The sequence below is a fragment of the Pongo pygmaeus genome, chromosome 5 (genome assembly GCF_028885625.2).
Source record: "Pongo pygmaeus isolate AG05252 chromosome 5, NHGRI_mPonPyg2-v2.0_pri, whole genome shotgun sequence".
NCBI lineage: Eukaryota > Metazoa > Chordata > Mammalia > Primates > Hominidae > Pongo > Pongo pygmaeus.
Window position 1 is genome coordinate 135,744,991 of NC_072378.2, and position 27,944 is coordinate 135,772,934.

Here is a 27,944-nt window from a genome sequence, read left to right on the forward strand (position 1 = left end):
ATGTGATCTATTTTGGAGAAATTGACAGTCTGATTCCTAATTAACTTCAAAAATGTAATCTGTAAATTAACAAAACGATAATTTATGGCATATAAATATTACTATATTAAAACAGCCCCTTTCCCATTTTTTTGTTTAAATAATGAAAACCATACAGAGGACTTCTACTGTGCAAGTATTTAAAATTTTCCTTTTGATGTTCTGTATAAGACAATACTGGGCTCTCGTTACATGCCCTTTATCTGATTCATTATTTACATGTTTGTAAATTTTTTTTCTATTTTTTGCTTTTAAACAGTGATGATAAACAGTGTATCTTAGTTTAGGTTTTTCTCTTAGAGCAGTTAGCAAATTCAGTGAAAAAGTCAATTAAGACCATATGTTAATATAGTTTTAAAGTAACTAAACTATTATGTCATCTCATTAAAAAATGAAAGTATTTTCCGAAGTAGTTGGAGGGGTCAAATACCACATCAGTTCTAAAATATCGCCCAGCTTTAAAAATTCTATCAAAATCCATTAAATACAGATCAAAATTGACCAGTTATAGTGATACAATACCTAAAACAACAAACTCATTTAATATCTTTGAGCTTCACTTTCCATCTTTAAATGGAGATAAGAAAAATAATATCTATACTTCAATGGGAATGTGCCAGGAAAGCAATAATGATGAACTGGTATCATAAAGTGCTATTCATATGTTAACCATAAAGCACTAATGAACATTAAATAAGAAATAGATTAAATAGAATATATTGGCAAGGGCAAACCATAAAGTAGTATACAAATAAGGTGTTATATTAGTTATTATTAACATCACTAGAAGTAAGGGTAATTAGTTATTTATGATGTAATATGATGATGTAGCCAATTTTTCAGAGTTCTGTGCTTTCAAATGGAAAAGAACATATTTATCACTTAACTATTTAATTCACTTCTTTTTGGAATCATTTCTCAGTTTCACTTCCTGAAAATTTTTATCTTAAAATCAAGTAATGCATTTAAAAATCTGGTGCAAACAAACAAGTGTATGCTGGAGAAATGAAGATATATCCATATACACACACATCTTTGCACACACACACACCTACATATATCCATATCTATAGATATATCTATAGATATATCTATATCTATACACACAATAGCCATTTATAGTCTTCTTCTTCAGAAATTTGTGTTAAAAACAAAAAATACCAGGAAAGTTAAAATAGGATACTTAAATGCCTCTGTTCAAACAGAAAGACTTGCCATTCTTTTAAAACAAAATGTTTTCTTTTTTAAAAAAAAAACCTGTAACCTATAATTATATGTTCTTCCTAAACATTTTTATAATTCTGATCTTTCTTGACATATTTTTTTACAGACTATTCAAATGTCCATAAAGTGATGAGAGTAGCAACATAACAGAGCAGATAATTTCTAAAGTTTGGGGTAACTGTTAATTATTACTGTTATTATTAGATATTTGTTTTGAAATTAGAACTCAAATCATTTTCAAAGCAAGCTCGTATATATTTATTATTCCATTTAGAGGAAGAAAAATAATAATAACCATTAAATAGAGTGAAGCAATATCTATTTTTGAAATATGTGCTGTGGAAAAGAATTGCTTAATAATTTTACAACAACAGAAAGGTTGGTTAAGATAGTCTACCCTACACCAATCTACCCTCTTTTCACAACACCCTTTTCTGTTTGCTTCATGCAAAAACCACAGTCTGCCAAAGTCAGTTTAATACCTCCATATTGGAGAAAACTAAAAGCATAAAAATTTAATGAAATTCATAATAAAGAAAAAAAATCATCTGGAACTTCTACCAAGTTAATCATGAAACTGTTTTGCCTACTCTTTTAGGGTATAAGCAGACAAGCAAAATATGCAAATACTAATTCTCTAGACGGGGGTTAATTTTCATGTTAAAAAACTTGCTGCTCTGAACATGAAATTGAATGCACAATATTAAGCAAGCTGACAATTAGTTTCTCTTTTAGCGACTAAAATTTAAAACCTTTGGGAGATATATAGTACTCATTTCCATGTATACTTACAAGTCTACCCTTTTAGCTAATTTTAGATAACATGCTACATTCACCTGAAGAATTGTTTATGAAGTTTCAAGCTGTGATGATATCTCAAGTTGGTTTTAAATTATAACCGAAAGAATGTTAATGCTGTCTGTACACTTAAAAGTTCACAAATTCATCTCTCTCTCCCAGACAGCTGTCATATTTTTCCACCAATATGAACAATAATGCAGATAATATTTTAATCTGATGGCAGTTCTGGTGGCATTAGAAAAAAAGAAACCAATAATACCCAGGATTTTTTTTTTTTTTTTTTTTTGCAAATAATATATATGTTGTAAAAATTAAAATACCAGTATTAAATAAAAAGTTAAACAGAAAACTTGAGCCAAAGTGAGGTTCAATATATTTGAAGTCAGGTATCTTTTACATTCTCATAATATAAATTTTAAGAGTAGCTTATGCTCTTGTGATTTCTAGCTTAGTAAAGTCTAAGCAATGAGTAGCCTATGGTATTATAAAGAGCAATTCAAATACGACCTCTCAGTCCTCAGATGTTTTCTTTACAAGCCAGGACACAGAAGTGAGGGATTTGGAAGAAAACACTGTAACTGTTAAGGAAAAATTTCTACAGCAATAAGATACCAGAAAAATCTTACCCCCAAACCAGTTCATTACTACTACATTAGCTAGAACCAGTATTCAAATTTGAATCAGTCACTATAAAGTTTTTTAGTTATATTTAATCATGATTGTTGAGCCTCTGATAGGTACCAAGGACTGGTGGTTCATAGATTACTGATACGATACCTTCATGTCAATTTCAAAATTATGATCTAGTCCTGGCTCAAACCAATTATCCAGCAATATTTTTTAGGGTAAAGCAATTTACCTCAATGCATCTTGGTTTTCTCAAAACCTTTACCTCCTTTTCTCTCTTAGTTCACTGCCTTGCTTCACAGAGAAAATTTGGTCTTGAACCCCTGAACTTCTCATTTCCAAACTTATGAAAGAATGGACCTCTCGCACCGATCCTTATGTCTTTACTTCCAGGGTTAGAGGAAGAGCAGCATTCTGTTCAAGATTCATCCCTCAGTCCCCTTAGGGTTATCCTTAAAGCTCTTCCAAATTCTACTTTCAGAAGCCAGGCCCAACGACTAATGCTTATAATCCCAGCAATTTGGGAGGCTGAGGCAGGAGGATCACTTGAGTCCAAGAGTTCAAGACCAGCCTGGGCAACACAGTGAGACCTCATCACTACAAAAAAATAAAAAATTAGCTGGGCGTGGCAGTACACACCTGTGGTCTCAGCTACCCAGGAGGCTGAGGCAGGAGAACTGCTTAAGCCCAGAAGGTCGAGGCTGCATTGAGCTGTGATGACGCTACTGCACTCAGCTTGGGTGACAGGGAAGACCCTGCTTCAAAACGAAAAACAAATTCTACTTTCAAATTCCTACTGGCTATTTCCCTGCAGGCTAGAAGCATAGACCCTTCTATTTTAGTACAAGAGCAAAGAGTAAACAAACCAACTAAAACTCTCCCTCTGATTCTATTACTTCCTTAAGCTTCGTTAAAAGCGAAACTCCTTGAACAACAGCACACAACTGCAATCCATATATCTGAATCCTTCAGTCTTCAACTGGGTACAACAAAGCTTGTCTCCACGATAAAACTAAATTGGACTTATGGTAACCCTGGACTTCAAATGATCAAATTCAGCAGATTCACTTAGGCCTCCATCCTTCTATCTTTGTTTCTGGGGAGGCATCTTCTCTTGGTTATCCTGCTATGTCCAGCCATTCCTCATCAGTGCTATTTGTTAGATCTGCTGAGCTCCTCGTCTTCCTTCACATCACATAATTACACTGGGCAGAAACATTTGTTTTCATCAATTCATCTGCCTTCTAATGTTGATGTTTCTTAAATCTAAAACACATCTCCTGATCACTAAGTTCAGAACTAAACTAACTTTTGCCCCACTGTTTACTTTCTTAGAGAAAGCCAGCATTCTCCACCTACTTGCCAAGGCCAGAAAGCCGGGACTCATACTAGATTGCTCACCACGTTCCACATATAGATTACTATAGTTTGTACTACTCTTCCAGTTAAGCCAGTCTTCCAAATAGTGCCAAAATAATAAATCTTTTTAAAATTTCTTTTAGGTCCGGGGGTGCATGTGAAGCTTGCACAGGTAAACTCGTGTCACAGGGACTTGTATGGATTATTACATCACGCAGGTATTAAGTCCAGTCCCCAATAGTTATCTTTTCTGCTCCCCTCTCTCCTCCCACCCTTCGACCTCAAGTAGAACTCAGTGTCTGTTGTTTCCTTTTTGTGTTTGTAAGTTCTCATCTTAATTTGCAGTTATCCAGTTTTGGAATGCCATGAAAAAATAATTATGTTTTTAAAATTTATTTTTTTTGAAAACCTTTTAGAATAATTGAAAAACACTATTCTACTCAAATCTCAAAAATATCCAAATATACGTTTTAAACAGAAAAATTAAAAAAAATTTTCTCTGGATTCTCTATTTTTTGAAACTTTAAAAAAATGTTTTCAGTGAATAATATGTTCTGAGGTGGATTCGACTACAATATACATTACCACTTTACCTTTACAGCATTCTTCCTCTAAACATAACTCAATAAACTTCAACTTGGCTGAATTTGTATTCATCTAGGGTAGGTGATGTAATACTTCAAAAAAAAAAAAAAAAAGATGAAGTTTCCTGGCTTCAAGAAGCTTACAGAGGTGTGTGGAGGGACAGATACATAAAGATAAGAAGCGAAAGCAGTATTATGTAAAATTTAAAGAGACAGAAAAAGAGAGTGTGTGTTATTCCTCCCTGAGGTAATTTATAATCTAATGCCAAAAAGAAAAAAAATAAGCTGAAAGCTGAGTCACTCAAGGAGTTCCTTTTCTTTTTATTCATAAGCAGATAGCTACAGATAAAAGGTTAAATATCTCCACAGGTAGCTTTCATGTTCACCTCATCTTTTGAAAAGTGTCAATTTACTGAGTGTGAGATGAATACATAATTGACTATCCCCCTACATGCGCCTTTTCTCTTGCAACTTGAGGATTCAGTAATGTGACCATACCCTTCTTTTCTCCTCCAGCCTGTTTTTTTCCCTTTAAATATTGAAGCCCCCAAAATCATCTTTGGAGAAAGGCAGACCCACAGACTGTGTCTGTGATTCGTGTTTTTTCTTCTGGGTCCTGTCCTTAACCTCAGCAAAATAAACTTCTAAATTGATTGAGACCTGTCTCAGATACTTTATGGTTTACAATTGTTTCCCCTTGCTTGCTCACTACACTACTTAAGCAAAGTGGTCTTCTTTCTGCTCTTTGAGCATGCCAGTTTTCTTCCTAGATGAGGATTTTTGCAGGACATGACTAGCTCCTTGTTAAGTGTTTCTCTCAGCAAGGCCTTCTATGACCATCCTCTTGAGAGTAGCTTCCCCTCCCAGTCGTTCTTTGTCCCATGAACCTATTTTATTTTCTTCACATCACTTATTATCTGAAACTACCTTATTTGTTTCAAGATTATGTGTCTCTCTACAATAAAAGGTTCTTGTTCACTGTTATATTCCAAGCACTTAGAAAAATACTTGGTAGATACTCAATAAATACTTGCTTAAAGAACGCTAATGGAAAAAACAAGTGAGCCTTCAACAATATAAAAATAATGTAGAAGGGCAAAAACTTATGTAACAGACACTTCGTGAAAATTTATTATCCTAGATCTAATAGATGATAAACTACATAAATATACTCTGTTGTTAAGATTAAAGACTTTTGATAAGGGTGCCAACACCAGTCAAAGGGCAAAGCACTCTTTTCAGTAAGTAGTGCTGAGACAACTGGATAGCCTCATGCAATAGAATGAAAGTGGACCTATCCATCATACCATATACAAAAATTAATGCAAAATAATCACAGACCTGAATGTAAGATTTAAAACTATAAAAATCTTAAGAAGAAAACATAGGAGTAAATCTTTGTGACACAAGGCTAGAAAATGGTTTTTTATTACAACACAAAAAGCACAAGTGACAAAAGAAAAAATAAACTGAACCTCATAAAAAAACTTTTGTTTCAAAAGACATCATTAAGAAAGTGAAGACAATCCACAAAATGGGATAAAATATTTGCAAATCATCTAACTCATAAGACACTTGTATCTAGAATATATAAAGAACTTAAAAGTAAACAATAAAAAGACAAAAAATCCCAATTTTAAAACCACGTGAAATATTTAAACAGACATTTCTCCAGAAAAAAAAGTACAAATGGCACATAAAAAATGCTCAACATCATTAGTCATAAAGAAAACGCAAATCAAAATCACTATGATATAACCACTTTTCACCCACTAGGATGGCTATAAAGAAGAGAATACAAGTATTGGTGAGGATGAGAAGAAACTGGAACCTCATTCGTACACTGCTGGTGGAATTCGAAAATGGTTCACATGCTCTGGAAAATGTTTTGGGAGTTCTTCAAAGTGTCAAACATAGTTACCATATAACCCAACAGTTCCACTCCTAGATACATATCCCATAGAAATGAGAATATATATCCACACCAAAACTTACACACACAATGTTCGTAGGAGTATTATCTTAATAGCTAAAAAGTAGAAACAACCCAAATGTTCATAAACTGATCAAATATAACAATACATAACCTATTCATACAATGAAATCTTATTTGGCAATAAAAAGTAGTGCAGTTGACCCTTGAACAACATGAGTTTGAACTGTGCAGGTCCACCTATAGGTGGGTTTTTTTTTCAGTAAGTTACACCAAGTGTGCCTGCCTCTCCTGCCTCCCCTTCCCACTTCTCCACCTCTTCTGCCTCTGCCCCCAGTGAAATAGCAAGACCAAACCCTCATTTTCCTCCTCAGGCTATTCAATGTGAAGACAAAGGAAGACCTCTGTGATGATTCACTTTGCTTAATGAATAGTAAATGTATATCCTCTTCTTTTTAATTTTAATAACATTTTCTGTTCTCTGGCTTACTTTAAGAATACAGTATATAATACACATAACACACAAAATATGTGTTAATCAACTGTCTACATTATCAGTAAGGCTTCCAGTCAACAGCAGGCTATGAGTTCTTATTTTTTTGGGGAGTCAAAAGTTATACATTAATTTTTGATTGCACAGGTGGTTGGTCCCCCTAACCCCTGAGTTGTTCACTGATACATGTTACAAATAGAGGAATCCTGAAAACGTTATTTTGAGTAAAAGAAGTCAGTTATAAATGACTACATAACATCTGACTCCATTTATATGAAACGTTCAGATTAGCCAAATCTATAAAGTATATTAATGGCTGCCAGGAATTTGGGGTATGTTCCAAGAGTTTGTATTTGGAGTGTGTATGTGTAGGAATTGGGAATGACTGCTAAGAGATATGGGGCTTCATTCAGGGGTGATGAAAAACTCTAAAATCAGACAGTAGGGATGGTTGCAAAACTTTGTGAATATGGTAAAAACCAGTGAACTGTATATTTTAAAAGAGTGAACATTATGGTATGTAAATTATAGCTCAATAAAACTATTATAAAAAAAGAATAACTGAGATACTAGTAAGGTTAATTTTTCCAGACACTGATTCCTTTCCAAATTAATCATTTTTTCAATGAGTATTTATTCTACCTTTATTAAATACTAGGGTTATGAAGATGAATGGCATGATCCTTCACCCTTGGGGAGTTTCCACATTAGTAGAAGCTGTTCTCCATAAAGCCTTGCTCAATCTGTGCAGGACACTTTATTCTTTGGACATTCAGACAGCATTCCAAAAGAAGAGTATGCAGTACATTTGTTAAATAAAGAGAAATAGCTTTGAATTGCTAGTCAGAAAATAAATTGTATTTTTGCCTCCGATTTTATACACAATGAGTACTTCAGAAGGTTTAGTAATCTTGGAGCTACAATCATTACACCAATCATTGCTATCAGGAACGTTTCCTGAACATCTGCAGCCCAAGTCAGAATATAGCTTGTTCTCTTTTACCCCCTCGTCTTCCTTCCCCTTGTCTATATTCCATATCCTGTTGACTTGTGATAATTAGGTATAAAAGTGATGGGTTCTGTGACTGATGCTGGACAGCTCAGTGATGGGGTAAGTCTTGTATTTTCTGACACGTTCCTCCCTCCCTAACATGCCCCATCAGGAAAGAGACAATAGCCTATTGCATTCCAAGTGCCTACTACCAAATGGTAGTAGGTGCCCACGGAATTAAAAAAAAAAATTCCATTGCACTATTATATGAAGCAGTCTCTAAATATACTAACACCATTCTAATTCTTTCCTTCTGGATGTTTTACCTTCTCTTTGTGATATATAATTATATTTGTTAAATGAATAGATGTCTAATTATTCAACTGAATGTTGGGAGTGGACAGAAGAGGGAAGGATGAACACATGTTGCCATTCCAACTCCTTATTTTCCCAACACCTAAGTTAAAAGTTATACATAAAATAACCTTGCTTGTAAAAGGAGGAAAGCTACTATGTTGAAAGCATATAAGATACAATTTAGTTGAAATTGTTTACTAATCGAGAGCCTTTTTGTACACTACCATTTTTAGACTAACTTGGGACCTTGGGCAAATCACTCAACCTGAATAAACCTCAGTTTCCTCCTTTCTAAAATTGGAATAACTATTATATCGAATCTATCTCTCAGGATTATTATACAGTATAGTTAAACGAGAAAAGAAATGTGAAAGGCTTATAAATGAAGAAGAGCATTATCAGTACAATAAATCATTTATGTACAGCTTGCATGCATTTCAATGTTTATACAGTTTACTCAGCATATACCTACTGGAACTATATTGACTAGTGTCTTATACAAATTAAATATCATATAAAATTTTTCTCAGGGTATGACATGACCTTGTTGATCCTTTACTGAAAGTATCTCAATCACTTAGTATTCTTAAATCTTTAAAAATGTGAAGCTACTTGCTAAATGATCACCCTTACTAAATTATCAGGTTCCAGTATTGTAATTCTTTGATAAACCTGAGCTCCAATAATGAAAGTACACATCAGATTAACTTTTATAAAGGTTCCAGACTCTATGAATGGTGCATTCCAGTTCTTTGGAGCATCACTATACCTTTAAAGTTATCTTCTTGGTAATAAAAACTACTTACTTTTGCAGCACAGGATCGTATCACCTCCTAAAAGAAATACAGTAAAATAAGGAAGTATTCATAATTTCATTAAATATTGACTTTTCAGAACACTCAGATGTTAATCTTCTAATAACCTAAATCAGCATTTGGAAGTTTCTTTATCCATTATCCTGCCATTGTCACTATGCATTGTTTCCAATGAAAGAGACCTAATGACATGTTCAAGGTAAATCTAACTTGCCCAAACAAATGGCACTGTGAAACTCCTGAGGGCTCAAAGGTTATCTGCCTCAAGAAAAATGTGCTCTTCAATCAATAGAATAATAAAATTCTATACTAGAACACTAACAGGTGTAAAAGACACATGCTGAGTTAACTGCAATATATAATTATCTCTATAAATAATAATAGCTATAACTATCATTCCCATATTATTTGTATTGGATGAAATCTAATATTAAATAGTAAATAGTACTAAATGATGAAATATATGACTATTATTGAAAGAGCTACAGAAAGGAACTCTGTACAATTCATGGGACAAGGCCAAGAAAAGATCATTTTGAAAGAGAAACTAGTAAAAGTCGATGTATTATGGACAATTTGAAAATCTGCTGCTAAGGAGACAGTAAAAATACTCAAGTCTGACCGGGTGCGGTGGCTCACGCCTTGTAATCCCAGCACTTTGGGAGGCCGAGGCAGGCAGATCACGAGGTCAAGAGATCGAGACCATCCTGGGCCAACGTGGTGAAACCCCCTCTCTACTAAAAATACAGAAATCAGCTAGGCGTGGTGGCGTGCACCTGTAGTCCCAGCTACTCTGGAGGCTGAGGCAGGAGAATCACTTGAATCCGGGGGGTGGAGGTTGTAGTGAGCCAAGATCGCGCCACTGCACTCCAGCCTGGGCGACAGAGTGAGACTCCATCTCAAAAAGAAAAAGAAAAAGAAAAAAAAATACTCAAGTCCAGTCCAATTAGGAGTTAGCCAGCATATAGCATCAGCCTAGTACAGAGCTAGTGAAAAATGGTCATAATCAACATGGAGTTTAGAAAAAAAAAGATAGTTCTCAGTTATTGGGAGCATTACCATTTAGTCACAATATAAATCATTTAATTATTTATCAGCATACTTGACTGCATGTTGCTGCCACAGCAATACCTAAAAGCATTCTGCAACCTAGGTAAGACCTCACAGGTGGACAGTACCTTGAGAACATTGGTATATCTCATTCTAAGTTTTTAGATCCAGAAATATGATTTTATCAGTGCATCCACAGTTGCTCAAAATCTGGAATATCTATTAATTTTTTCATTTAGAAATTTCTAAGAGCCAGATACTGTGTCTAAAGCATATCAGTAATTCAGTCACTAAAAGGAGACAGTTAAACTGACTGTGGACATGGGAGTCCAACTACCTGGGCTGAATCCCAGCTCTAGTGTTTACTACTTGTGTGATCTTGGTTATGTGGCTTGATCTCTGTAAGCCTCAAAATCCTCTTCTGGAAAATGGGAATAATACTCACCCCTATAGGACGGTTTGAGAATTAAATACAATAAAATGTAAAGCCTTTAGCACAGTGCCAGAAATATATCAATTATTACTAATAATTAAACAGATGTTAGTTATCATTAATCAATATATACGGTGGTATCTCCTGTGGGGTAGAGAAAATTAATCTTTTTTCAAAATTGGCATAAAACATTTTCAAACCCATTCAATCCATACTCCTATGGCTCTACTTAGCAATCAACTCTGTGATCATTAGCCTAGGCTTCAGGTTAAATTTAGATAGGATGAGATCTTGAGTGTTCAGGCTGCCAGAATAGTCTACCTTTTATTATATTATAAGATGTATTTTCATGGATTCTCATTCATTAATCAACTTTTTGTAGGATTGATTAATCTTAATAGATACTACAGATTCTGAGCAACCCTGGATGCACTGATAAAATCAAATTTCTGGATCTGAAAACTTAGAATGAGATTTACCAATGCTCTCAAGATACTGTCCACCCGCGAAGTCTTACCTGGGTTGCAGAATGCTGTTAGGTATTGCTGTGGCAGCAACATGTAGTCAAGTATGATAATTATGAAATAATTAAGTGATTTATATTATGACTAAATGGTAATGCTCCCAATAACCGACAATTATCTATTTTTTGTATCTTTTACTCATTAATGCCTGAACACCTACTATATACCTGCTGAACTGAATTTATTATGCAGTTCACTCACACATACCCCACAAAAATTACACCCTAAACCTGTACCATAATTTATTAGAAAAACATTCCTATTGTAATAACAAATAAATAAAAAAAGGAATTTGGGGTCTACTGAAATACAATGGCAAGAAACAAGAGAAAAGGCATAATGACAAAAGGTGGGAATTCAGTCAACCTAAATGTTTGCAAAATATAGAATGAGGCTGCCATGGAATAAAGACGACACTTTGTTTTTATTCCCATACATACTATGTACATTCTGAAAGAAAATACATTGCAGATATCATCAGAAAAATAAATTCAGTGAATTCTCTCAACAATGGAAAAATAATGGTTTTTTAAAACCAAAGCAAAACTTTCATTTCCAAAGGCAGCTTCTATCTACCTCAATACCAAAGCAGACATATTCTCTAAATAATTTTAAAAAGAAAAGATACGGTAAAAGCCAAATAAAGTAATAATTCGAAGTAAATTTTTTTATAATAAATTATCAATTTGCTTCTCTCTTGCCTTTGATTTCATTTCTTAAAAAACATTCTTCTGCCGGGCACAGTGGCTCATGCCTGTAATCCCAGCACTTTGGGAGGCCGAGGTGGGCGAATCACAAGGTCAGGAGATCGAGACCATCCTGGCTAACACGGTGAAACCCCGTCTCTAATAAAAATACAAAAAATTAGCCTACTAAAAATACAAAAAAAATTAGCCGGGCATGGTGGCAGGCGCCTGTAGTCCCAGCTACTTGGGAGGCTGAGGCAGGAGAATGGCGTGAACCCAGGAGGCAGAGCTTGCAGTGAGCTGAGATCGCGCCACTGCACCCCAGTCTGGGCGACAGAGTGAGACTCCATCTCAAAAAAAAAAAAACATTTTTCTGATTTTATTTTTCCTTTACATCTACTTTCTTTAGTTCTTACATCCTTTCATTTATCTGAGGATGACAGGTATATAAAATGAAATCAGAAAAAAGCTACAAGACTTAGGTGATTCCAGGATGTTAAGTTTTACAGAATAAAGATGGATAGACTGTAGGAAACTTGTTTTTATAAATCTGTTGGTGAGTTGTTTTTATGCCTGTAGATGAAGTTACTTTGCCATGCAAGTTTTTAGACAAGGAACACATTTTCTTTTTTTTCCTGGTGAAGAAACATGTTTCTCTTCATCTTTAAAGCTCAATGTATCTATTCAGACTTCCTTTTAAAATCTGGAACAGCATGCATTATTTGATTATATTAAAAAAGTTAAAATACAAAGAACTGCAATATTGAAATAAATTTATTAATTTATAGTTACATATTCTAAAAGTTAACTAAGAAATATATATATTTTTCTATATTCCTACATTTATTCTGGGTTTAGGTTAAAATCTAAACCCAGAGATGGAATGTAATCTGCATCCTGGGACACCTTCAAGTCTCTAACTTTATAAAGAAAAGGACAGAGGAAGAGAGCACAGTCAGAACTAAAACCGTCTCAATGTAGTTCCTTGTATAGTTTAAAACTAATCAAGATCTCTATCAAGGAAGCAAGAAAAAGGATAATATTTATTAAAGAAGGTAAGAATAAAACAATGAACAAGGCTGCACAGCCCCTGTCTTCAAGGAGCTCAAAGTAATTCTAATAAAAGGACTTCCACTTAATTCTACTAAAAGTATGGTCAAAGATATTTCTCAGGATGCTTAGGCTTCTTACTACATTTGACCATTTATCTTTGAGAAAAATTTTCTAGGAATTTTCACTAACAGAATGCTACACTACCTTTAACAAAGCATCTTCCTCCTCATCATTTTCACGATCTATTTTCCAATTTTACGGGCAATATCTGGTTTATGTGGTACTTTTCTTATGAGTAGTGAGATAGAACTTTTAAAATATGCTTATGAAACGTTTCTATCTCCTCCTTTTAGAAGAACAGTTTATTTCTTTTACCCATTTCTTTAAGATTTACTATTTTTCTTTACTGTTTAATTTTTTGCATGTTAAAAGGGCTGTTTCTTTAATACATTTTATGTAAACATTTCCCCAGGCTGGTGTTTGTTGCACATATATGTGTGTGTGTATGTTTTGTATATACACACAAATATACACATCCTTATATTTTTAAACAGAGAAATTTAAAATTCTATGTCAATAATCTATTAATATTTTGGGAGAGGATTTTCCACTGCTTTTAAAATTAGTATGTTTTCATTCATTTGAGAAATATTTGCAAGCGTATTTCCCTAGTTTTTAAAAAGATCTGGATTTTTATATTTAACTCCTTGGTAAATGAGAATTTGACTTAGGTGAGTGACCTAAGATATAGAAGTAAACGGACTGTATTTTTCAGTTAACTCATAGTTAACAAGGTTTCCCAACACCATACAAGGGAACAATTCTTCCTTTCCCCACTGATTTATCTTTCTATCTTAGTGAATTTCAATTATACTACTAGTATTATTTCAGCTTCATTATTACTTCAGCTCTTATGGAGAAGTTCGAAGATAGCTTAGTTCCTATGTAGATAACCAGTCTTTTTTTTCCCCCCATTATATCTATGATTTTTCTTTAAAAATCAAACGATTTCACTAGGCTATTTCTAAGATACTGGCATCTTTTCATCAATTGGTCTGGTAATAGATACTTTCATTTTATAGATTTGGGACTTTAGCACAGGAAGGCCTTTTGTATTTGATCTTTGTTATCTCTTTTCACACATGCTGGTCTCTTTTCACACATGCTGGTCTCTAACAACACTGATCAACCATGTGCACAATCTATCTCATATTCATCTCTTCTCTCATTATCAATAATAATAACTAACATTTATCAGTGGCACTATGTATCAGACACCCTGTTAAGAGGTTTACTTTTAGGGTCTTACTGAATCTTAAAAATCCTGTAAGGTAAGAAATACTACAATCCCCATAATGGCTCATGCCTAAAATCCCAATACTCTGGGAGGCTGAGGCAAGAGGACTGCTGACTGCTTGAGGCTAGGAGTTGGAGACCAGCCTGGGCAACATACCAAGATCCTGTCTCTACAAAAAAAAATTTTTTTAATTAGCCAGGCCTGGTGGTGTGTGCCTACAGTCCCAGCTACTCAAGAGTCAGACGCGGGAGAATTGCTTGAGCCCAGGAGTTCAAGACTGCAGTGAGCAATGATCACACCACTGCATTCCAACCTGGGCCACAAAGTGAGATCCTGTCTCTAAATTAAAACAAAACAAAACAACCATAAACCACCTCATTTTATAGATGAGGAAAACTAGGTTTACTTAAACTTCTCCAGTCAAAAAGCTGGCACAGGTTGGAGCCTATGCCATTCCTATACCTAAGCAGCTGGACCCCAGAGCTACACTCTTAACCATAGTTTTCACCTATCTCTTTTTTTCTGTATTCTTGTGTGCTTCTGAAATTAGTTCTCTACGCTACACTACTGATCTGGTATTTTAAAATGTCAACTTTCTCTTTTACCATTTGCAATGAGGAATTAATTGAAGCTTACCTTTTGTTTTTCTTTAAATTCATTTTATCTTAGATGTCTTTTTAAAATCAAAATCTTGGGACTCTCATTTCTTCATTAATAGAAATTCTGTTTTCTTCTATTTTATTGAGAACACACTCTAAATATTCTGTTTCTTATAGCAAAGCATTTTAAGATATGCTTTGCCTTTACTTACTTTCCTTTTTTGGGGAAGCGGGGACACAGTCTCATTTTGTCACCCAGGCTGGAGTGCAGTGGCAGGATCTCGCCTCACTGCAACCTCTGCCTGTCGGGTTCAAGTGATTCTTGTGCCTCAGCCACCTGAGTGGCTGAGATTACAGATGTACGCCACCATGCTGGGCTGATAAAGTCACAGTTTCTCTTTCTTTCTTAGGAGATGGAGTCATACCTGCATGCTAAGTCCTAGGTGTGGTCATCTGGTTCAGAGCCCTCCCTTATCACTAGGTGCTGGGCTAGTCTTTACAGAGATATCAAGTCAGAACAGCATGATAGATTATCCTAAATTCAGGTTGTCTGTTGCAATTAAGGATTTAGGAATAAGTACCTGAAAGGAACCATAAAAGTATAGGAAGGTCTAATTTTAAGTAATTAACTTACTTCATTAAATGAATATTTATTGGCATGGCAATGTAAAACAGGATAGAAATAGTTTTAAAGTTTCAACTGCATAAAATAAACTTACTGTGACAGTTTCAAGCCTCTGTTTTACTAGCTGCATCTTTGTTGAAGAATTTTCATTGTGGACAAATTCATCAATCTGAAAAGAGCCTTGATGGGGTAGTTTTGGACAGGTACATAGGGCATCTTGACTTTGATGTATTCCAGATAATGGAAATGTTCCATTGTAGCGTTTGAACATTTCAGCCTCCTGCTGGGCAACTGAAGAAATGAATCCATAATTAGTTAAATCATCATAGCAAAAGCATAATCAAGCCCTAAAACTGTAGCATTCAACAAATAATCAGAAACTGCATAACACATCTTAAAAACTGGGTAATAATAAGACACCATGACTAGCAAAATTTGAAATTATTCGATGCTATAAAATCATAAGGCAGGAAATAGAATTTCATGTCAGGCAGCATTATAATTGAGCTGTGAAGGCCATGTAAATTGGGATGGAAGACTAAATATATGTATATAGAAAAATAATACTAAAAAATCAAAGGCATAACAGAACTAAAGGAAATGCTAAAATAATATTTATTCACAAGCCTCTCTAAAACAACTATTTTCATATTTCTGTACCCTTCTTAATTTTTACACACACATTCTATGTAAGATATCATAATGTAAATACAATTTAACATTTCTCAATTTAAATGCAAGTATTTCTTATATTTCTACAATGACGTAATTTTCATTATTAAATGTTTTTACAGTATCTCATTTAATGAAGCGCCGTAATTTTTTTTACACATTCTCTTATACTGAATACAGTTGGCCCTCTGTATCTGTGGCTTCCCTATCCATGAATTCAACCAACTATGGATAAAAAATATTCAGAAAAAAACAATAATACTATAAAAAATACAGTAATGATAACTATTTACATAGCATTTATACTATATTAGGTATTATAAGTAATCTATAGATGATTCCAAGTATGAGAGAAGATGTCCACAGACTATATGCAAAAACTATGACATTTTATATAAGTGACTTTAGCATCCATAGATTTTTGGTATCCCCAGGGGTTCTGGAACCAGTCCTCTATAGATAACAAGAGATAACTCTACTTATAGTGTTTTCTGTTCTCCCTTATAGATCATGCAAGAATAATTACTTTCATAGCTGACTTTGTTTCTTAACATAATTCTTGTTTTGGATTTAATTCTCTAGAGTGACGAAGATGGCTCAAAGGGTGAATGTTTTGATGATGATTGATGATGATGATGATAACGAGCATGGTAGCATCTGTGCTGCACTTTGTATTTTTTGGGGTGCTATCACATACATTACCGCATTTGATCATTTAAAACACATGAACTTGAAAAATTTTAAATGTCTGTCTATATACACAAAGGAGAAAAAAAATATAAACTCATCATTTAAAAAAGTATTTCCTTAATTATATAATCTTGAAATGGAAAGCCTTCCTAAACATGACATGAAAGAAAGAAATCTCAAAACAGGGATTCATAATATGGAAGCAATGGATGAACCTTCAGGAAGTCTATGGACTACTGAAATTACTATGGAAATGTGAGTGTGTTTATATAAGCGTTTCTGGAAAGCAGATTCATAATTTTTATCAGGTTATCCATCGAAGGATTACATGAGTCAGAAAAAGTTAATAATTGTCAACATTCTTATGGACCAATGAACAGATTTTGTAACATGAACATTTAAAGAGTCTTCATTAAAATAAAAAAACTGGCCAGGCACAGTGTCTCATGCCTTAATCCTGGCACTCTGGGAGGCTGAGGTGGGAGGATCACCTGAGCCTAGAAGTTTGAGACCAGCCCTGGCAAGACAATGAGACCCTGTCGCTATAAAAAATTGAAAAATTAACCGGGCAGGGTGCCATGTGCCTGTAGTTTCCAGCTACTGAGGAGGCTGAGGTGGGTGGGAGGATTGCTTGAGACTGGAAGTCAAGGCTGCCACTGCACTCCAGTGAAGACTGGATGACAGAGCTAATGTGATTTTTAAATCATATTTAAGACTTAAATATATAAATAAACTACCACAACAAAAATCAAAAAGGAAATAATGTAATAAGGTTCTTCCATTTCTGACCAAAATGGAGTAGGGACTAGATTTACTCTGCTGCTCGAAACTACCAAAAAATGGACAAACTGTATAAAAGAAAAAAAAAAACAGTTTTTGCAGACATGATTGTCTAGGTAGAGCTAAAGTGGAGCAAGGCAAGTGAGGCACACAGGCAGCAAAATTTAAGGAGGTTCTCACTCTGAGGTCCTGGCTCCATATCTGTGTAAAAATTCTAAATGGAATCTAAAAAAACAAGGCACTAGAATTGACTTTAGCAATGTTTGTAGGATTGAGATCAAAACACAAAAATTATCTATATGTCTATATACAAGCAATTAAGAACCAAAAATGGAAATTAAAAAAATATATATGCCATTTACTATGGCATTAAAAAACGTGACAAACTTTGGGGAAAAAAAGGAGAAAGATGTGAAAGACCTGTATACTGAAAACCAAAAATACTGCTGAGAGAAACTGACAAAGCAATTTGTCATTGTGTTCATGGGGTGGCATACTCAATATTGGTAAGATGTAAATTCTCCCCAAATGATCTGTAGATTCAATGCAGTCCCACTCAAAATTCCAGCAGGTTATTTTTGGAGAAATTGTAAAATAAATTCTAAAATCGACATGGAAATTAATATTACGTAGAACAGCCAAAACAACTTTGAAAAAGAAAAGAATACCTGACTTCAAATCTTATAAAGCTACAGTAATCCACACAGTTTGCTACTGGCATAAAGATAAACAAACAGATCAAAAGAATAGTATAGAGTGCCCAGGGTGTATAGACGAAGTACAAAGGCCATTCAGTGGAGAAAAGACAGTTTTTCCAACAAATGGTGTTAGAATAGTTGGATATTCATATGTGAAAAAGATGAACTTTGATCCATACTTTACAACATGTACAAAAGTAACTCAAAATGGACCACAATCTAAACGTAAAACCCAAAGCTATAAGACTTCTAGAAAAAAACAGAGAACACCTTTGTGAGCTTGGGTTAGGCAAAGATTTCTTAGATACAACACTAAAATGCATAAAAGAACAAGCTGATAATTTGAACTTCATCAAAATCTCAAACTTCTGTTCTTTAAACTGTCAAGACAATTAGAAAACAAACCAGACTGGGGGGAAATACCTGCAAATCATATGCCTGATAAAATACTTGTATACACAAAACACAAAGAAATCTCAAAACTCAATAATCAGAAAACAAACAGGACAATTTAAAAAATGGACAAAAGATTTGAAAAGACAATTTACTGAAGAAGTTATATGGATGACAAATAAGCATGCAAAAAAAGGTGCTCAGTATCATTAGTCATTAGGGAAAAGCAAATTAAAACCACAATAAAATAGCACTGCATGTATATTAGAATGGCTAAAATTCAAAAGATTGGCCATTTCAAAGTTGGCAAGTACACTGATACACTAATGGTGGGAATGTTAAATGTTAAATGGCGCAACCACTTTAGAAAATAGTCTGGCAGCTTCTTAAGAAGTCAAACATACATCTGCAATATGATCCAGCCCTTCTGCTCCTAGAAATTTGTCCAAGAGAAATGAAAGCATATGTCCATACAAAGACTTGTATGTGAATATTTGGAGCAGCTTTATTTGTAATAGCTAAAAGCTGGTTACAACCCCAATGTCCATTGACAGGTGAATGGATAAACAAACTGTGGCATAGCCATACAATTAAACAACACCCAACAATATAAAGAATAAACTATTGATAAATGCTAAAACACAGATTTATCAAAGTAATTATAAGTGAAAGGAGCCAGATAAAAAAAGAGTACATGGTATATACAGTTTCACTTATATACAATTCTGGAAAATGCAAACTAATTTATAGTGGTTGCCTGGGATAAGGGTGAGGAAGGAACAGAACACAAAAGGGCACAAAGTAACTTCTGGGGATGAAATATGTTCATTATCTTGATTGAGGCAATAGTCTCCCAGGTTTATAAATGCCTAAACTTATCAGATAGTACATTTAAATATGTTCAGTTTATAATATGTCAATTATACCTCAATAAAGCCATTCACCAAAAAAGGCAAATGACAAAATTGTAACGAAAGGGGTAATTAATCTTACTATGCAGAGTTCTCATGAAATCCATTAAAAATTAATAATCAAACAGAAAAATAGGCAAAGAACCATTAAAGAAAATTCACAAAAGAACTATGTGTCCAATAAAAATATATTTAACTTCACTAAAAATTAAAGCAATTAGTAATAAAAATGCAAATTAGAAAGTGCCTTTTTTTTTTTTTTGCCTGTTTAACTGACCCATTGTACCTCAAGACATTATTTCCTGAGGAATGTAAGGGTAGCTAGTGTGTACTGAAGCACTATCTAAATGTTGAAAAAGATATAACGGTATAATTGTGCAACAACAGTTGTTTAAACTACGGTGTATTCATTTAATGAAAGGGAATTTAGCCACTAAAATTATGTATAGAAATGTAATTATCACAATGGAAAACTGCTCATAATATATTACTCACTGGAAAAAATAATTTATAAAACAATATAGACAGTATATACAAAAGGACGACCACTTTTTCAAGTTATCGGCCTTGGTTTCACGAACTATGAGTCTGAGATGACGCATATAAACAATATTAGGTATTTGATCTTTATATTCATGCACTATTTCATTCAGGCACTCTAAATGAAGAACAGCTCAATAATAATTGGTGTTCTCTCCCTGCTAGTGAGTACCAAAGGATATTATCAAGGGAGAGGACCTGCTTACACTCCACTCTTTTAGTGATGTACATTCCTCAATACTAATTACTGTTTTTAAACAGAAGTGTAGCCATTTCTCTGTAGATTGTTGTGGATTTGACTATTATTTTTCATTACACATTTTGAACTTTTCTCCAAAACAATCAGAACACTTATGACCCTCAACTATTCAAAGACTGCTTACAGAACAAGAGAAACTTTAAAGCTGTAAAAGAAAATAAGTGCTCCATGAACTGGAATTTGGAACATTTAACATTAGTAGGTGGGTTTCAGGAATAAATAAATAAACAAATGCATATCATGTTTCACGATCTTGGTCTTATTTGCTTTTTAAAATTGTCCTTTCAACATTTAATTGTGTTTTGCTGCTATGAATGGAAAATAAAACTGGGTTTAATTATTTAATGACATTTTTTAACTCCCTATATTTTCTCTGAGATTGTGTACCTACCAACCATGATTTCATTTTAATTTGAGTGAGCGAACATGCATAGAAATGGCCCAGAAGCACATACACCTATGTAAGCAACAGTTACATAGGTTAGTAAGATTTCAGTATTTTTCATTTTACTCTTTTTGTCAAACTATTTTCTAAGTATTATAATATGCTAAACATGTATTATTTTTCTTTCTTAAAAATGACATTTTTAACTGGAAAAAAAAGTAACAAAAACCAGAGCCTAATTATTACTCTTTCTTATTTTTCCAGGTATTAATATGCCTTTCAGAAGGATTAAAATGGCCCAGATGGAAGCCGATAACACAAATAAATACAAACAATTATGAATACTTGTTCTTGTCATCTAAAGGAAATTTTCTATATAAAAGCCAACTGACTGGTATTCAAGGGGTCAAATTAAACACCCTATTTTATCTTTAACACCTTTAGTTCTGTGAAGGCAGCCACAAAAAAATCTGCAGAAATATTCATAAAGACTTAGTTTCTCAGATACTAGAAACAGAAGCTGTTCACAAGTTCTTGTGCTCTTCCCCCTCCTCCAGCCTCCACAAATACATACATCAACTTGTATTAGACTATATAGATTTCATTGTAAAATATTAATAGGATTTAATAATGACTTCTGATATTCCTTCAAGCTCTATGCTTTTAATATTTCAGGGGTTTCTAAAACACTTTGACATAGGCCACGGTTAGAGTATAATTTTGCAATTAAATAACTCTATTTCTTCACTTTGTCATTACTTTTTGTGTTAATTTAACTTTGCATATTTAAAATTTAGCTCTCATCTAACCTGATATGTTTAAAACTCATAATTTTAACAGTCTCACTCCCATCTTTTCCTCACTTTTTGAAGAGCTGTCATGTACCATGCACTAAGCAGATTCTGGGAATACAGACACTGGCCCCACTTGAGGTTTCGACCTTCTGAAGGAGAATAAATTACTGCAAGGTGCTAAGTGGTACAGCAGAGGAATGCACAGATGATGAGAGCACAGAGATGGCAACTACATTTGCTTAAAGAAATGTTATATCCATCAAAATCCTTCTAAATTTACTTCTAATAGGTTATCATTTGGGATTCAAAATTTTACAAAATTAAAAAATTCTTAGAATGTTTTTATGATGGAAAATCCTTTGATTTATATAATAAGCTTGGTGCTTTTGTGTATGTTCTTGAGTTAAACAATTATGAAAAAATAATGTGGTTTTCTCAAGAGATTTTTATCTTTATAGGAGGAAGGACGGAGGAAATAAGATATTTTAATCCACTGCCCTTTGCATTTGAAGCAAATGCAAACTTTGCTATTATTACAATCTATGTACTTACATTATTGACTTTATAATAAAGTCAACCTGGAATCACAACATATTCTTTCTCTTACATTATATTAACAATAAGGTTCCCCTTTGGTTCACCATTTAATTCCTTTGTTCAAGACATTTCATTATATATAGCCCTGTTACTTTATATGGTCATCTTACTGGATACCTAATTTCTTTAGCTATAAACTATTATATTTCCAGTTATAATATCATCCCTATAAGCTGGTAGTTCTACTTATTTAGTTTCCCAGCATTTAGCAGTTATATAGCATTCTCCTTCTCTAACATCTGCAGTGAATGTTCAAGACTTATGATTTTTTTTTTTTGTATTTTATCTGGCCTGACTTGTTCTTCCTTCAGCTATCTTGAGATACCGAGTTGATGGATCCAAGAAGTTCTATAGACTTAACACTTCAATTCTGGTAGCCTGTGTTTCAGGGCCTGTTGGCAATTCTATATTTCCTTGACATACCTTGTAAATCAATTAGAACTTTGAAGTATTACTAACAAAACTGTTCAAAATCTATACAGTAATGTGTAGCAGATTCAAGTCTCACAGTCAAACAAATGAGACAGCATCTACCAACATCTGGCAAATTGATTAGCTGGATATCAAAATTGAATCAACTATCTGCAAATCCCCTGCAGTACATGCTATTCTGCTCTTGTTGGTTCCTATTCCATTATCAATCATCACACAGAATGTTATCCAACTGAAAATGTGTCATACATACCCTGCTATAGAGAATAGCTACAATTTCCCGACTGCAGCCTAGTTCATGAACTCTAATAACACAGGCATTACTCAGAGATATGGCGGGTTTGGTTTCAGACTACTGCAATAAAGCATATATCTCAATAAAGAAAGTCATATGTTTTTAATTTTCTAGTGCTTATAAAAGTTATGTTTACACTATACTGTAGTCTATTAAGTACACAATAGCATTATGTTTAAAATATCAATGCATTTACCTTAAAAACTACTTTATTGCTAAAAAATGCTAACAATCATCTATGTCTTCAGTTAATCGTAATCTTTTTGCTGATGGAGGGTCTTGCTTTAATGTTAATCAAGGGTCTGCTGACTGATAAATGGGGTGGTTGCTGAAGGCTGGGGTGGCTGTGGCATTTTACACAACAATGAAATTTGCTGCACTGATTGGCTCTTACTTTCACGAAAGATTTCTCTGTAGCATGTGATGCTATTTGATAGCATTTTACCCACAGAAATTGTGTCCTCTCAAACCTTGCCATTGCTCTACCAACTAAATATATGGAATTTCCTAAATCCTTTGTTGTCATCTCAACAATGTTCACAGCATCTTCACCAGGAGTAGATTCTGTCTGAAGAAACTACTTTCTTTGCTCATCTATAAAAAACAACTCATCCATTCTAGTTTGATCATGAGACTGCAGTAATTCATTCGTATCTTCAGGCTCTACTTCTAATTCTAGTTCTCTTGCTATTTTCACCAAATCTGCAGTCACTTCCCTCATTGAAGTCTTGAAGCCCTCAGAGTCATCCATGGGAGCTGGAATACACTTCTTCCAAACTTCTGTTAGTGTCCATATTTTGACTTCCTCTTATGAATCATGAATGTTCTTACTGGCATTTAGAAAGGTGAATCCTTTCCAGGTTTTCAATGTACTTTGCCCAGCTTCATCAGAGGAATCACTATCTATGTCAGCTATGGACTTATGAAATGTATTCCTTAAATACTAAGACGTGAAAGTCAAAATTACTCCTTGATCCATGTCTTCTCCTCTCTAGCTGTGAAACTACTGGAAGGCATCTTCCTCCAATAGAAAGCTGCTTCATCTCCATTGAAAATCTGTGGTTTACTGTAGCCACCTTCATCAATGATCTCAGCTAGATCTTCTGGATAACTTGCTACAGCTTCTAGATCATCACTTGTTGCTTCACCTTGCACTTTAATGTTATGGAGATGGTTACCTTCCTTAAACCTCATGAATGAGCCGCTGCTAGTTTCAAACTTTTCTCCTGCAGCTACCTCACCTCTCGCAGCCTTCATAGACTTTAAGAGAGTTAGAGGCCTTGCTCTAGATTAGGCTCTGGCATAAGAGGGTACGGTGGCTGGTTTGAACTTCTATCCAGATCACTAAAACTTTGTCCATATCAGCAATAAGGCTGTTTTACTTTCCTGTCATTTGTGTGTTCACTGATGAAGAACTTTTACTTTGCATTCACAACTTGGCTAACTATATGGCACAAAAGTCGTAGCTTTTGCCCTATCTCAGCTTTCCCCATGCCTTCTTCACTGAGCTCAATCACTTCTACCTTTCTATTTATAATGAGAAATGTACAATTCTTCCTTTCACTTGAATACTTAAAAGGCCACTGCAGGGTTATTAACTGGCCTAATTTCAATACTGTGTCTCAGAGAATAGGGAGGCCTGAAGAGAGGGAGAGAAACGGGAGAATGGCTGGTGGGTGGGGCAGTCAGAACACTTACAACATTTATCAATTAAGTTTGCCATCTTACATGGGTATAGTTTGTAGTGCCCCAAAGCAATTACAATTGTAACATCAAAAAGCACTCACCACAGATCACCATAACAGACATAACAATGAAAAGGTTTGAAATATTTTGAGAGCTACGAAAATGTGACAGAGAGACACAAAGTGAGCACACAATGTTGGAAAAATGGCACCAATAGACTGGCTTAACATAGAATTGCCACAAACCTTCAATTTGTAGAAAACGCAATATCTATGAAGCATAATAAAGCAAACATCAGTAAAACAAGGTATGCCTGTATTTATGCTTCATGCCTCATTTTATAGTTTCATTTTATCCTTTGATAAAAATATTGACATAAAATAGAATATATGCTATTCTAATTTTACAAGCGGAACAAAACAAGTGCAGAAAGGTAAATTATTTGATCAGGGTCAAATAGAGAGTGGTAGTATTTTGTCTAGAATGCCAGTGCTCTCTTACTCCAGTCTTTATTGTTGTCTATTTTACATCATATCATTCATGCATTAGTGCAATTAAAAACACCACTGTAAACATTTAAAAAAAAAGTCTTAAAGAGGAATTCAGGGCTCTGGTTTATGCTCAAAACTATCAAGTTGACTAAGTTTTCCATATGTCTTGAGTTCTTGAATGATACAAACTTTCCTATCAAAGTACCTATTATGTGAATAATATTAAAATAGGTACTTCAGCATATAACCAAGAAACAGGTAGTTTTGGCATGTCTTAAAATGTGGCATTTCTATCTTTTAATTTCTCCTACCAGGCTAAAAATAAATATTTAAAATTCTGCCCTACTATTAGGTATATTTTAATGACATAATCTTGTATGAGAATTATGTTATCTGAATGTGCTTTTGAATTATTCATAAGTATTACAAATGAATGCCATACAGAACATAGAAAACAAATGTATTTCTATATTTGTAGATGTATTGTATGTACATGGTATTGCAAATGAATACATACAAACAGCTATCTCCAATATAGAAAACCACTACATTTTACCTATATTGTACATAAAACTGTGGATATTAAATTTATTTTTACTAGACATTATCTGATTTCAAAAATATTGTAAAAGGAGTTATATTAAAATTTAATGAGGCCAGGCATGGTGGCTCACGCCTGTAATCCCAGCACTTTGGGAGGCCAAGGTGGGCAGATCACTTGAGACCAGGCCTAGGGTTGTCTCAAACATAGCAAAACCCTGTTTCTACAAAAAATACACACACGAAATTAGTCGAGTATCCTGTGGTCCCAGCTACTCGGGAGGCTGAGGTGGGAGGACTGCTTGAACCCAGGAGGTTGAGGCCGCAGTGAGCTGTGATTGTGCTACTGCACTCCAGCTTGGGTGACAGAGCAGAGACCGTGTCTCAAGAAAAAAAAAAAATTAATGCTATAAACTAAAGAATATTTGTATTTTAAACTATATTGAGAACATAATGGCTTATTACATCATAATTATGTTACTCCTCAAAGTTTTATTTTTATGTATGTATGTATGTATGTATGTTTGTATGTATATATGTATGTATGTAGAGATGAGGTCTCACTGTGTTGCTCAGGCTGGTCTCAAACTCCTGGCCTCAAGCGATCCTCCTGCCTCAGCCTCCCAAAGTGCTGAGATTACAGGTGTGAGCCACCACACCCAGCCACCCCCCACATTTTTAAGGGAGTGAACTATTAATAATACTAGATAAGCAAACTTCCTTTCTTAAGGGGTTCTCCTAAATGTTGAAATTGAAAACCAACAACACATTTTACCATAGGAATATTTAGCTACTTTTTAAATTTACTTCTTGATCAGGAAATGCAAGGACTAAATAAGTGCCTAAGACAGATAGCTTAATGCATTGAGAACATGGACTCTGGAGTCAGCTTAGAACAAAATGGTGGCTTTACACCAACTGTGTTACTTTAGGAAAATTATTGTTCTCTCTGTGCCTTCATTTCATCATCTGCAAAATGAGGATAATAATGGGATCTACAATGAAGAGTTTTAGAAGGATGGTATGAGATAATATATGTAAAATGCTCATAAGATTGGTAGACATATTAAATGCTTGATAAATGTTAGCTACTACTACCACTGTTATTAGCCCCAAATTTACTGATGATGCCTCTCAGCATATATTTTTATAAAATTTAAGGAAAAAATGCTATTCTACAGGATTTGTAATTGTTAATGCCAACATTTATTCATTTATTGCATATTAGTAACATGCCAGGTACTATGTTAGACATATGGCATTCTAAATATCACATGCTTCTAGGCAATGAGCAAGTTAAATAACAAATTTTATAGGAAACTAAAGGTACATGTTGCCCTGAACTCTGGTAAAGTGTGCCACAATATAAAAAATAAGTTTGTCAACAACGACAATGTAGGCTATCATTAATTAATATGAATTGTATTAATAAAATCATGTCAGTAGTAGAAACTGCTTTTTGGTTTAAATTTCTTTTAGAGATGTGAACAACTACTTAGGAAGTACAAAGGACTAGAAAAAAGAATGGTAATCTGAGTCTGATTCCTGCGTTTCATAACACAGCTCAAATTGACACACAATAGGTGCTTAATAAAGATTTGTCTTGTCTAAGATACTACAACTATGTCTCCTCTGAACCAGAGTTAATACTCTGTTATTAACTCGGGTTAATATACTCTGGTTAATATACTCAGTATTAACTCTGGTTCAGAGGAGACATTGCCACCTAGTGAAAAATCAGCCTCATTACCTAGAATTATCAAACAATGCTGAGAACTTCTCAAATTAGACTTGACTCCACTGAAAACACTACATGCATATTTATTATGTGTCAGTATTCAGGGTAGGTACTAGTAGGAAAAAGATGAACAAGCTTCCATCTTTGCTTCTTACAAAGTATAGAAAATACAAGGAAACCACATACTCCACAGAGAAACATAGAAAAACCTGTACTGTAGAAAAAACAAGGTTTGATTATTAGACATTTAGAAACTAGTATTTCAAGAAATTTGCTGAAAAGGAAATTTAGTGTAGCAAATAAGAGCATGGACTCCAGGAGCAAACTGCATTGATTTAACGCCATGGCTCCTGTAAAGCGAGGATAACAGCCCCTATGTCATAAGATTATTGCAGAAACTTAAATATATGTAAAATGCTTAAAACAGAACCAGGAACAACGAAAATGCTATGTAAGTATTTACTAAAATTATTATTAAATTTAGAACAATATCCTAGAGACTCAGATGAATATTGATTAATAACAAAACATTAACTGAAGTCTAGCTTCATAA

General features: G+C 34.1%; 1 protein-coding gene across 21 annotated transcripts in view; it reads right to left on the minus strand.

Moving 5' to 3' along the window:
- AHI1 (Abelson helper integration site 1) overlaps positions 1-27,944 on the minus strand; it is a 210,875-nt gene that overhangs the window by 109,532 nt on the left and 73,399 nt on the right. For all 21 annotated transcript variants that reach the window (XR_010126792.1, XR_008503349.2, XM_054493553.2 and 18 more), the window contains 2 exons: positions 15,585-15,781; positions 9,215-9,241 (listed from right to left, as the gene is read on the minus strand). Coding sequence is in view for 19 of the 21 variants with exons in the window: in XM_054493553.2 (XP_054349528.2) it covers positions 9,215-9,241; positions 15,585-15,781 (224 nt within the window). In the remaining 2 variants the exon portion in view is untranslated. The remainder of the gene's footprint in view (positions 1-9,214; positions 9,242-15,584; positions 15,782-27,944) is intronic.